Source organism: Nelumbo nucifera, chromosome 2 (assembly GCF_055504915.1).
Source record: "Nelumbo nucifera cultivar China Antique chromosome 2, China Antique-T2T, whole genome shotgun sequence".
NCBI classification, from domain to species: Eukaryota; Viridiplantae; Streptophyta; class Magnoliopsida; order Proteales; family Nelumbonaceae; genus Nelumbo; species Nelumbo nucifera.
Window position 1 is genome coordinate 46492680 of NC_142650.1, and position 12623 is coordinate 46505302.

Genomic DNA, 12623 nt, shown 5'->3' on the forward strand with positions numbered 1-12623 from the left:
CTCGGTGCACCAGTTCTGGAATTTGATGTCCTCGAATTGCTTCCCGTTATCCGAAATCAAGACTTTGGGTAATCCAAAATGGCATACGATGCTTTTCCAAAAGAAATTTTGCACATTTCGGACTGTAATGCTTACCAATGGTTCGCTTCCACCCACTTCGTGAAGTAGTCCACTACCACGACCAAGAACTTCCTCTACCCGGTTGCTGACAGAAATGGACTGAGGATGTCGATTCCCCACTGTGCGAAGGGCCACGGGCTAGTGAGATCAATGTTCAAAGTATCGTTACGTATCGGCCCATACAGGCCGATACGTATCATTTCAGGACCCTTCTGATATGCCCCTACAACGGGTGTATTGGGGGTCTGACCGGTTCAAGGGATGGAGGGGTCCTAGACTGGCTCCCTTGAACCAGTTTTGAAAAAAAATAAAAAAAGTAAAAAAACAAGTATCAAAATGCCTGATACGCCCCTACCGACGTATCGGGCATAACGATATTTTAAACCTTGAGGGAGATATTTCAAATCAGTAGCATGTTGATGGAGGATGTTGGCATGTCTTTGACATCTGTCGCATTTCTTGACGAGCTCGAGTGTGTCTGCCTTCATAGTGGGCCAATAGTAGCCCTGCCTTAATGCTTTTTGGGCGAGTGCACTCGAGCCTTAATGCTTTTTGGATGAACTCATTTTCTGACGGTCACAGGCAACGTAGGTAGGGAGCGTGAAGGATCTCCTATACAGCCGTCCGTCTATAAGGACGTACCAAGCTGATTGACATTCTACCCTCTGAGCTGCATTGCATTCTGCAGGTAGGGTCCCGTGGAGTAGATAATCAACGATCGGGTCAACCCAGCTCAGATTCACTTGCAACATGGGAGCAACCTCTTCTGCCCCCCCCCCCCCCCCCCCCCCCCCCCCCCCCCCCCCCCCCCCCCCCGAGAATGCTAGGTCAAGGCAGGTCCTCTATGTACATAGTTCGCATGATGTGGTCACTGGTACTTGCTAGTCATGACAAGGCGTCGAACTCAGCGTTCTCGGACCTCGGTATTTGCCTGGTGAAACAAGAGCTGAAACTTGGTAGGATTCCCCTGACTTTGACTAAGTAGGCCGCCATAGTTGAGTCGCATGCTTCGTAGTCACCATTGACTTGGTTGACCACCAGTTGAGAATCACTGCACATGATGAGATGATTTGTTCCCATTTCTTTCTCTATGTTTAACCCGACAATTAGTGCTTCGTACCCCGCCTCATTGTTCAACGCCTTGAATCCGAAACGGAGTGCATACTCCAGCTTCACCGCGCTCGGGCCGTACAGTATCAGTCCTGCACCACTTCCTTGTTGGTTGGACGAGCCGTCTACGTGGAGGATCCAGGGCTCCCCGTCCCAGGTCGGCATTGATCTGACCGGGTCCGGTGTCGCGTTGGTTGACGCCTCTGACACATTAGCGGGCTCATTCCGTTCAGGGGCTGCTATGTTGAACGTGCATTTTGCTACAAAGTTTGCCAAGGCTTGGGCTTTGATCGCTGGCCGTGGCTCGAACCGGATGTTGTACTCGTTAAGCTCGATGAACCACTTCGTCAATCTCCCTAATACCTTGGGCTTAAGTAGGATGTGCCTCAGAGGTCTATTGGTAAGGACGACGATAGTATGGGCTTGGAAGTATGGGCACAATTTCCGAGCTACTACTACGAGCGCGTACGCCAGCTTCTCAATGTTGGGATATCTGGTTTCCGCGTCCTGCAATACTTTACTTACGTAGTAGACTAGTTGTTGGACCCAGTCTACTTCTCTAATTAGTACCGAGTTGACCACCTCGTCACTTGAGGAGAGGTACAACTTCAGCTCATCTCCTTCCTCTGGTCAGGTTAAAACTGAGACAATACTTAGGTACCTTTTCAGGTCGTCAAACACGAGCTGGCACTCTTCAGTCCATTCGAAAGTTTTATTCTTTTTAATTGCCTTAAAAGGGGTGGGCACCGGCTTGCCGATTTAGACAAAAACCAGTTTAGGGTAGCTACCCGGCCAGTCAACTGTTATACCTCCTTGATTTTCTATGGTGGTCGCATTTCTAAAATAGCCTTGATTTTATTCGGGTTAGCTTCGATGCCACGTTGGTTCACTATGTAGCCGAGGAACTTGCCCGACGTGACCCCGAAGACACACTTATTTGGGTTTAACTTCATATTGTGTTTTCGTAAAATTTGAAAAACAATATCTAAATCATTGATTAAAGATCTAAAAAATTGGGCCTTCACAACCATGTCATCAACATAGCATTCTACTTTATTGCCAATCAAATGTTCAAAAATTTTGTTTACAAGTCGCCGGAAAATTGCTCTAGCGTTTTTCAAACCAAAGGGCATGACTTTATAACAGTACAACTCGAGTTCGGTTACAAAAGCAGTTTTATCTTGGTCGGCTGTGTCCATCCTAATTTGATTGTAGTAGGAGTAAGCATTCATGAAACTCAGCAACTCATGCCCTGAGGTCGCGTCTACCAGGCAGTCTATTCTGGGCAAGGGGAAGCAATCTGATGGAGGAAGATTTGACCCGACCCCTTGGCCATACGACACGTGGAAGCAACCGAGAGTGACCTGGTAGAAACGCCAGGTCGGCACGACAGCGGGCCCCACAACCCGAGCTCCGAGCAAAAATTCAGCTCCCCCAAAGGGGAACCTACAACCCGAGCTCCGAGCTGAAGAGCCCCGAGCTCCCCAAGGAGGAACCCGAGCTCTCCCTTCAAGGTCCTGAGCCTTACAAAAAGCACAAAAGGCAAAGACCCGAACTGCCCACTCAAGGGTAGTTCGTGCCATACTTCTGTCCGAACTCAAGACTTCACTTCACACACCACTTCAGCACCAAGTTGCCTAACTGAACCGTACCTGATGCCCAGAAAGCCTGTACACGGAGGCGGCGCACCCGACTGATTAGGGGTCCGACACATGACAGCCGCCCCCCAACGGCCACCTGCCACCGCCATCTCAGACGTGGCAGGGACGGCCCTGACAAGGAACAGTGGAGGTTATGACACCCAAAATGACCCCCGATCTGGCAGAAGAAGTGACCCGATCTGGCAGAGGTAATGATACCCGAACTGACAGGGGTTCAGAAGTAAGTATACAAAGTGACTATAAAGGCCCCCATCTCATGGGGAAGAAGGTAGGTGATATTTTGTGCTTTCTAGTCTTGGAATCCATTGTTTCCTCTTGCCTTCTCAAGAGCACTAACTTGAGCTTCGAAGTGTTCTAACCGGGTTCCTCCCCGGAAGTCTCCAGTTCCTTCCTTGTTTCAGGCAACTTCAGCTCTGTCGGAGGCAAGATAACCGGCGACTAGGACTTGACCAGATCGCGCATCATCACAATCCTTTGGGCAAGCTCTGTTCAAGTTAGTGTAGTCGACGCACATGCGCCACTTGCCATTGGATTTCTTCATAAGCACGGGGTTGGCGACCCAATTTGGGTAATGGACCTCCTTGACGAAGTTTGCGGCCAGAAGCTTCCCGACCTCCTCATCGACTACCGTCCACCGCTTCGGGGCGAGGTTGCGTTTTCTTTGTCTAACTAGCTTGACTAAAGGGTCCACATTAAGTTAATGAGTTATCACACTAGGGTTAATTCCGGGCATTTATGTCGTGGACCAGGCGAAAACATCTAAATTATTGAGTAAGAAACTTACTAGCTATGTTCGGAGTGGTTCGCTTATCAGGGCACTGATCTGGAGAGTCTTGGTCAGCTCAGTCTTGGAAACCAGTGCGTGGACTATCTCTTCCATCGGGGTAGCTCGCTCCTTGGTGTAGTCTGCTGGCTGCTCTAGTTCGAAGTCTTCCGCCAGTTTTGCCTTTCCCTTAAGGCAGCCGCGTAGCACTTAAGGGATTTGAGTTGATCGCCTCATGTGACCCCTACTCCGAAATCTATCGGAAACTTCATCTCTAAATAATATGTCGATACTATCACGTGTAAAGCATGTGTGGTGGGCCGACCTACAATTGTGTTATAGGGGGACGGAGTCGCGACCACCAAGAATGTATGCTCAAACTATACAATGTTCGGTCACGTGCCCACCTTCCCTGGTGCTGTGAACCGACCTATAAGCCTAACTTCTTCTCCGCTGAATCCTACCAGTGGGGTATTCGTCGGTTTCAAATCGCTCTGCTACAGTTATAACTTGTCAAACGTTCCTTTGAAGAGGATATCAGTCGAACTGCTTGAGTCCACAAAGATCCGCTTCACCTCAAAGTCGTTGATAATCAACTTTATGACAAGGGCGTCGTCATGAGGATATTGAATCCCACAAGCATCGTCCAAGGTAAAATAAATGGGTTCTTTGATCCGAGGTCACTATGGTGGGTTCTCTGTCTTGTTCTCCAGTTCCAGACCAAAGTCTTCTCTGCTGCTGCTGTGCACCCTGCTACAATGGATCCCCCGGTGATCATATTGATCACCCCGTGAATTAGTCTTTCTTCTAGTAGCGGGCGATGTGGTTGTTCGTTCTGCCTACTGGTTTCTAGGGCATCTTTCTTTCGATCTCCCTGTCGGCTCCCCTGCCCTTTTTCCTTGCACAAAATGTAGTTCTTTAAACACCCACAACGGATGAGTTCCTCGATCTCATCGCGGAGGTTTCTGCAATTCTCTGTGTTGTGACCATGGTCCCGATGAAAGTGGCAACTAACATTCGGGTTCCTGGCCATCAAGATCTCTCCTCACTTCGCGTTAAGGGGAGTATAGTTGGTTCTCTCTACTGGTGGTGTTTTGGAACGCCAACCTGACCTGTAACTTCGGGAGGGGGAGTTGCTTCTTTGCCATAGGGACTTGCTCTTTTTCCTCTTCTGCTTATTGCTATTCGTTCCTTCTTCTTCTCTCTTTCTCTTTTCACGTTATTGGTTGTCTGTCTTTTGGTTAATTTCCTCTTCTGTACTGATGAATTGATCGGCCAACCTGAGGAACTCAGTGATGTTCTTCAGCTTGTTTGCTACGATGTGCCATTTGAATTCCTTGTGAGTAATTCCTTTTCGAGTAGTAGTGGAACGTACCACTATATCAAGGTCTGGTATCTATAAGCAAGTCTCATTGAAGTGCTTAATGTAGTTCTGGATTGATTCTCCTTCCCTTTGCACCACATTCAGAAGGCTCTCCTATGACTTCGGGCACTTCTTACTGGTGATGAAGTGGGCCATAAACATGTCTGCTAACTACGCCTAGCTTCTGATGGAACCTGGTGCAAGGTTTCTATAACAGGTCCGAACTACTCCTCTGAATGTGGTTGAGAAAGCCACACACATGCAAGCCGCATTGGCCTTAGCGAGATGCATCAGGGACTAGAAAGCGTCTACATGATCGTTGGGGTCAAAAGACCCATCATACTTGTCTAGTGGTGGTACCTTGAAATCTTTCGGCATTGGGGCCACCAGGAGTTCAGGTGACAAGGGGGATGGTCGGCTCAGCAGAGCAGGTGCCGTTCTCGTGGCCACCAAGCTTACCTCTTCTCTTTCTTGGCTTTGATCTATTGGATGGTTGGGCTTCGCTGGTGGGTTGTTCCTTGCTAGGGAACAGCGAGTCTTGCGATGTCATCGCTGCTACTTCTTTAGTGGTGCAGTGTTTCTACTGCCAGCCTCAGTGTTATTAGGTATCTCAATCTTGCTCCGAATGATCGGGTGAGGTAGTTCGGGGGTTCTTCTCGCTGCTTCTTCTTCGCCACGTATCTGGTGCTGGTTGTCGCGGGTAACGAGGGGTCTCCTCTCGAGCCCGCACCTCGGGCCCCGAGCTAACGATCTACATTATCTTTCGAGTTCTCTCTTCGGGAGGTTGGGGTTGTACATCGATCACCTACTATGCCCCATGGCAGGGTCTGTCCCAAGGGAGGGACCGTACTAGTGAAGTTTTCTCACCAAAGGAGGAGACTGGCGGACGTTCTGATGAGCTCGATGCTAGTTCTGGTTCTGAGTCTGCCATTGATGTTGATTTGTTGGCTGGTTCAGTTGCAGTGATCGGAACTGTTGCTAGTACTGTTGATAGAAGTAATACTGCTGGAATTGGTGAATCTATTGCATTTGAATCTGCATCGTCCGGACGCTCTGGACGAGGTCGTCAAATTGGGAGTGCCCAACCCCAGGGGGAATCATAGAAGGCTCCGAGAACGTGGCGTTCACATGGGGGAACGGGACACTCACCTGCTGGGTAGTGTGCGGCATGGACAGTGATGGACCCCCGAGACTGTTAGGGGGATGGTGAACTGGCCAATGGTCACCGAGGAACCCTGGGGAGTGACTGTTTGCTTCTCTTGCTCCTTAGTAACGTTCATGTCGCTCTTTCTAGTGTGGCTGGAAGATGCCATTGAGGTTGAGATTGAAGTGAGATTGAAATTAGGATGGGATGACCTTTTGATCGTTTCCCATAAACGACACCAACTGATGATGCACGATCTAAAAGCTCCTAGCTGGAAGGATGCCTAGATGTTGTTCGCGTAGTGAGCTGGACCAAGCTGCAAAACAGAGATCAGAGAGACCGGGGTGGATGACCCGGTGTGGTCACTCCAATGCTTAAGTTAGTATCTTTGTTGTGGTTGCGAGCTGAAAGCTTGAATGCTAGAGAGCTTGTGTGTGAATAATCACGCGTACCTGAGCCCTAGAGGGGTTGATGCCCTTATATAGTTGAGCTGTCGTGGGTTTCACGAAACAATTCTGACATCCTCGGTCTGAGTAGATGAGATCCGTTTCCGCTTTAGACGGGGAGTAACGTACCAGTCAATGAAGTCTATCGTTACCGCCCGATCCGGGCGGGGAGAGTATAAGGCCTACCATTACGCGGCATGATCCCAGGAGGTTCAAAGTCCACTGAGAAGCTTCTGGAGTCAATTACGTGTCACTTCGGTTCCTGGGCCTCGAACTGGCTTAGGTGCCGAGGTGACTCTATGCCGAGGTGGCTTTGTACCGAGGTGCCCGAACACCCAGGCTCCCAAAACTACTGACTAGGTTCCCCTTGTCGAGTTGTCATCCTGTTGGCATACCGCATCCACATAACCTTTACTTACTAGGTTGTGCCAAATTACCCCTCATCATATGCTATTATCCCATTAATCAAACCAACCGATATGCATATATTTTTATATATTTTATGTATGTATATATATTATATATTTAATTTTGAATATATTTTAAATTAATAAATATGTATTTATAATATATAATATATTATTTATTATTTAAAATATAATATTTTATATACATTCTAGTTTTTTTATTATATATCTTTATATATTTGTAAATATAAAAATGAAAAAATCGATGAACTAAATTAACAGTTAACTGAGCTGGTTACCCTATCAATTTTGATTTGGTTTCAATAACCGATTTTCCAAAAACCGTCCATACCAATTCAATTTCAAAATTATGCCCAACTGAACTGTCAACACCCCTAGATTTGGGTTGTCAATTGTGGTTCTAGGTGAGGAACGAGATGTGGATTGGTTTTACCTAAATGGTAATGTGGCATGTGATAAACAACCGCACAGGTTAAGGGAACCAAAATGGTTAGAGTTGTAAATTAGGTTGTGCTTCCCTTCCCTAGGATACTTTGGGGGGTCAGTCCAATACAACCCATGGCCTGAGCCCGTGTGGGCTTGTGCTGTGTTATGGGTCGGGCTGGTCTGTTTGTCGAACCATAGACCGGTCCAAGCCATTTTTTTAAATTTTGAAAAAGATAATGAAAATTTAACATAAATTAAAAAATAAAATTTTTACATGAATTTTACTGTATAAATTTGTTTATATATATAATAAAATGAAATAATATAATAAAAATCTATATATATATATATATATATATAATTTTTATATGATATCTTACCCATTTATAAAAAGGAAGAAATGGATGAATTGTTCGTCCAACACCCTGATTTTATATTTCCAGTCCTTCCCCCTTTCTAATTTCATATTTCCAATCATATCCCCTGAAGAGAATGGGACAAGTAAACACCCTAATTTTAAATTTCCAGTCCTACCTCTTCCCTAATTTCATATTTCCAATCATATCCCCTGAAGAAAATGGGACATAGATTTTCATATTTACAATCTTATCCTTTGATGAGAATGGGACAAGTATATTTTGGGCGAACACCTTAGACTTCAACACCCTGATTTTATATTTCCAATCCTACCCCTACCTGATTTTATATTTCCACTATTGCCCCTATACTCTAATTTTTATGACACAGCAATTCAAGTGAGGAATAAAGATAGGATATTTTTATTTATTTCTATTACCATATAAAAAATAAAATGGTAGATGGGTAACCCGATTATCTATTTCCATTATTACTCTTCTTTAGTTATTATTATTCCAATTACATTTCTATTTCTATTATTGCCCCCTTTAGTCATTGTCATTCCAATTGTATTTTATAAAATTATATATAGTATTTTATATTTCCATTATTGTCCCTCTTAGTCATTGTACCCTAATTTCTCTATAACCATTATATACTTCTATAATCTATAATAAAAATGATTATGGTAACAATATTTCGTCAAAAAGCCTGATTATACTCTCCCTTTTTATAGGGATGCAAATGGCTCGGATCGAATTCAAATCAGGGTATATCCGAATCCGATCTGATAAATTATAGGTCCATTCCAATCCGATCGGATTTCACAAATATTGATTTAGATTCGAATTCGATAAGGATGTTGGATATTCGAATTTGATCCAATCAGATTTATTTTTTAAAATAATAAATTATTAAAAGAATAAAATATAATAATTTAAATAAAGAAAAAAATGAAAGTATTTTTCAACTATTTTCATCACATATACATGTTTTTTATAAAAAATAAATAATATAAAAAATTTATAAAAATATAAATAACATATTGGATTCTTTTGAATCGGATAGGGGTGATCCGAATCCAATTCAGTTTTTAATCGAATTCGATCCAAAAATCCGTAATGAAGATATCCAAATCTGATAAAATAGGATTAGACTTTGGATCAGATAGAATCATGATCCCTCTTTACCCTCTATGTTTTTTATTATTCCAATATTTATTTAACCTATCATTAAATGGGGTGTACACTGAAACAAAGCTTTTTCCAATAAAAATGAATGCTAACCGTTAACATACTATCAACCAAAGTTGCCTCCCTTAATTTTTACCTTCATCATTTTTTGATGTTCTAATGTTTGATCTCTCATAAATGTGAAACTACAAAGTGGGTTATACCCAACACAGCCCAGTCACTATAGCAATTGGGCTAGCCCATATCCCTGAGTTGTGTTGGGCTTGGATTTTGAGGCTCGTGCGTTAGCACGATATAGAACAAAAAAGTGGACCATGCCGGTATAGGCCCGTAGCCCATCATGGAACAGGTGTGTATATATATATATATATTGTAATTTTTTTATTATACTATTTTATTCAAATTATATTGTATTTTTTTAATTTCATGTATAAACAATTGTATACATCAAAATTCATAAGAATAAAATTTTAAGATTTTTTCAATTTCTTGTCTATTTTGTTAATTTATTTAACTATTCATTATTTTTTCAATTTTTTAATAAAAATCATGCCTCTCACACCTCAGCCTATGGTTGAGCCCGACTGGGCTTGTGCTACAGGCCTAATCTTTGAAGAGTTTTAGGCCAGGTAGGGCACGACCCACCTAGGACCACGTGTTGGTGCGGCACGACCTGTTACAGCATAGACAACCCGCAAAATCGTGTCATGTCGACACGATGAAACCCACTTTATATTGAAATGCAAATTAGAGACAATACAAAAAAGGGCACAAAGATAGTAGATAACATGCATACAAACAGATGAAAAAGTAATAACAAAGAAATAATTATAAATTGTCAAACATCAATCGAATCACTTTTTAATGGCCTAAATCCAAATTCTTTCCAAATTAGGGTTAAGTCGATATTTTCATCCCAAATTGTATTTTCTTTATTATACTTGATTTATATTAATGAATTTAGTTATAATTTTAACTGTTATTTTTTCATTATTTTCACCTGTGCAGGACTTCTCCACTAGTATTATATAATAATTAGGTCGTGCCAAGCCGCTAGCTTCAGGCAGTACTGCCGGATTTACAACTCTTGCAAATGGTTATTGGCCCCTATATTGGGTTGAGTGACAAAAACCCGATTTGGATCGATCGTGGTTAACAACGCAGAAAACTTAAAACGATTTGTATAAACTTGCATTATATTAAACAAATTAAATTACAAAACTGAAGAAGAGAGAGTAAAATAGAGATTGAGTCATGGACATGGTATTATTTTGAAGTTGAGAATTTCAGAGAGGTAAAAGGAAGAACAACAGTAACCACTAACAACTAACATTTAAGAGAAAGGGGATTCGTAATCATTCGGACTCTATTTGTCAATCGGAAATTTTCCTTGCAAGTGTTCATTATACATTGACAAGTAAAATGCAGTTACTCATGTGTTAAGGTCGTTACTGCGAAATGTGGAAGCCCTTACAACGTACAACAATATTTTTTATATTTTCTTCTTCTACTTCTCACAGAAGATATCAACAGAAAAACGGAAATCTCTTTTCAGCCAACTTCAAACCATTCCATCCTCATCGTCTGGTAGTTTGTATTCACTTGGCAGGTATTAATCATTTCAACAACCCGGTAACGCTATTTTAATTTGGAATTTGGACAAGAATAAAAGTTGAAAAAAAGGTAAAAATAAAACGCGAAGAGCTTAGCTCATAAGAGTGGATGTCCATCATCTTCCATCTCTCTCACTCCCTCTCGTCATCAGTCATCACAATCCCTGCATGGACTTGGGGTTTCAGAAGTCAAATCCAGCAACAGACGCGGTTTATGAGAGAGTACTTATTCCTGCACATCCGAATACATACAAAAGACGTGGACTCCTGTAGTTTTCTCGAAGCCAAAAACAAAGAGTACGTATTTCTGACTTCAGATTTGGATCTTCCCGAGAAAGAATATGGTAGGTCTTGAAGAGAAATGGAGGCAATCACATCTAAGGGTCGTGGAGCCCCGACGAGGACGCCAAGCTCACAAAATTGGTAGAGCTGCACGGAACGCGTAACTGGTCCATCATCAGCTCAGGCATACCGGGTCGATCGGGAAAGTCGTGTCGGTTACGGTGGTGTAACCAGCTGAGCCCGTTAGTCCAACACCTTCCTTTCACCCCTGCCGAAGACGCTATCCACGGCAACAAGTGGGCAACCATCGCTCGGAGAACCACAGTTGGGACAAGGAAGAGCAGACAGCCGAGACGGCGAGGTCGTTGACGTTGTCTCCACCGGGAGAGAATGTGCATCCTTCTGCGGGGATTACATACGTTTCAATGGAAGGCAAAGAGGTTGATCAGTTACAGAAGGGTAGCGAAGTACGTAAACGAAGGACTGAGGAGGAGGAGGAGGAGAGAAAGGGAAATATGAAGTGGAGATGAAAGGAATGTGTTTGATGACTGTAATGAGCCGTATGATTGCGGAGGAGGTTAGTAACTACATAAACATCAATAGACTGTGGGCTCAGGGACAGGGAGGTCTTGGTCTTGGTGTTGGGTTCGAATCAGAAACCGAGAAGGATAAGGAATCGCCTAAGAGTTGGAACAGTTGAAGAATGATCTACCTCTTTCTTTCTTTCCACGTCTTTTCGCCGTTGAAGGTTAGCGCGCAAGGATTGCCGAAGTCAAGGCCAGGGCTTTAAAATTTAAACTGTTTTGGACGTCATGCACATTGAGCATTTTGGGTCTAATTTGAAACCAGTTTAGGATTTTTCTTTAGCAACACTGAAATCTGGTTAAAAGACAAATATATTCCCATTCCCCAGTTAAGAATTTTCCTAAAACACGAGAAATTCTGAAAATTGAATAATGATGGGAATGGCGGCTGAACCCTCTCCCAAAGCCCAGCCCGGGCCTGGGGGGGCTTACATTTCAGGTTTGGAGTCGGGCCTGGGCTGGCCCATGATCACCCCTACTGGGCTATACTGGGCATCTTGGCTTCAACCACAATTTGAAGGGAAGGGGAAGCTAAAAGGGCCTGGGCTAGCCCATGATCACTCCCTACTGGGCACCCTGTTGTTACTCAGCCGGTTTTGATAATCCACTAGGTCGAGTATCCAATCTATGGACTTGCACAGTGTCAACCACCATGGAGATTAAGGGGTGGGGACAGTGAAGGGAATGCACGTGAGGTCCACAGAGATCCCACAATCAGGAGGGCTTGATTTCATTCCCACCATCTCAGCTATTGTATCATCAGGAGGCGAATTTTTAGCTGATTTTGATGCTTTAGAAAGTCTGAACGGTTAATTGGTTATTTGATGTATTTCTTTGACTTCTAAAATCCTCAATACGAAGATTCTATATTTGCATGCCCCCATGCCCCCCCCCCCCTACCCTGCACGAAATTCATGACCATGTATTGTTTGTTGGAGGAATGGAGAGTTCACAAACATGATTTTTCACGCATTTCTCGAAATTGCCGACATGGCTTCGTGCAATGACAATAACAAAAAAAAATCAAGATTCATACCCGAGTTCATTGAATTAAATAGAAGTTTTATTTTTCGTACATTTATCTCTCCGAAATTGCCGACATGACTTCGTGTAATGACAATAACAAAAAAAAT

General features: G+C 43.4%; 1 protein-coding gene across 1 annotated transcript; it reads left to right on the plus strand.

Annotated features, from left to right (window-relative positions):
• The first annotated feature begins 4271 nt into the window (after window positions 1–4271).
• LOC148802166 (uncharacterized) lies at window positions 4272–11957 on the plus strand. The gene is made up of 4 exons (XM_088897835.1): window positions 4272–4424; window positions 5842–6031; window positions 11007–11267; window positions 11392–11957. Exons 1-4 carry the CDS (start codon window positions 4272–4274, stop codon window positions 11604–11606), a joined length of 819 nt encoding a protein of 272 aa, XP_088753961.1. The 3' UTR covers window positions 11607–11957.
• Window positions 11958–12623: the final 666 nt, after the last annotated feature.

What these genes read in the sequence shown, in the direction of transcription:
- LOC148802166 (XM_088897835.1), top strand. Translation starts at nt 4,272, where the DNA reads ATGAGGATATTGAATCCCACAAGCATCGTCCAAGGTAAAATAAATGGG. An exon ending in CTGCTACAATGGATCCCCCG is followed by an intron (nt 4,425 to 5,841) that starts GTGATCATATTG and finishes GCCCCATGGCAG; the next exon opens with GGTCTGTCCCAAGGGAGGGA. An exon ending in AAGTAATACTGCTGGAATTG is followed by an intron (nt 6,032 to 11,006) that starts GTGAATCTATTG and finishes ATCACATCTAAG; the next exon opens with GGTCGTGGAGCCCCGACGAG.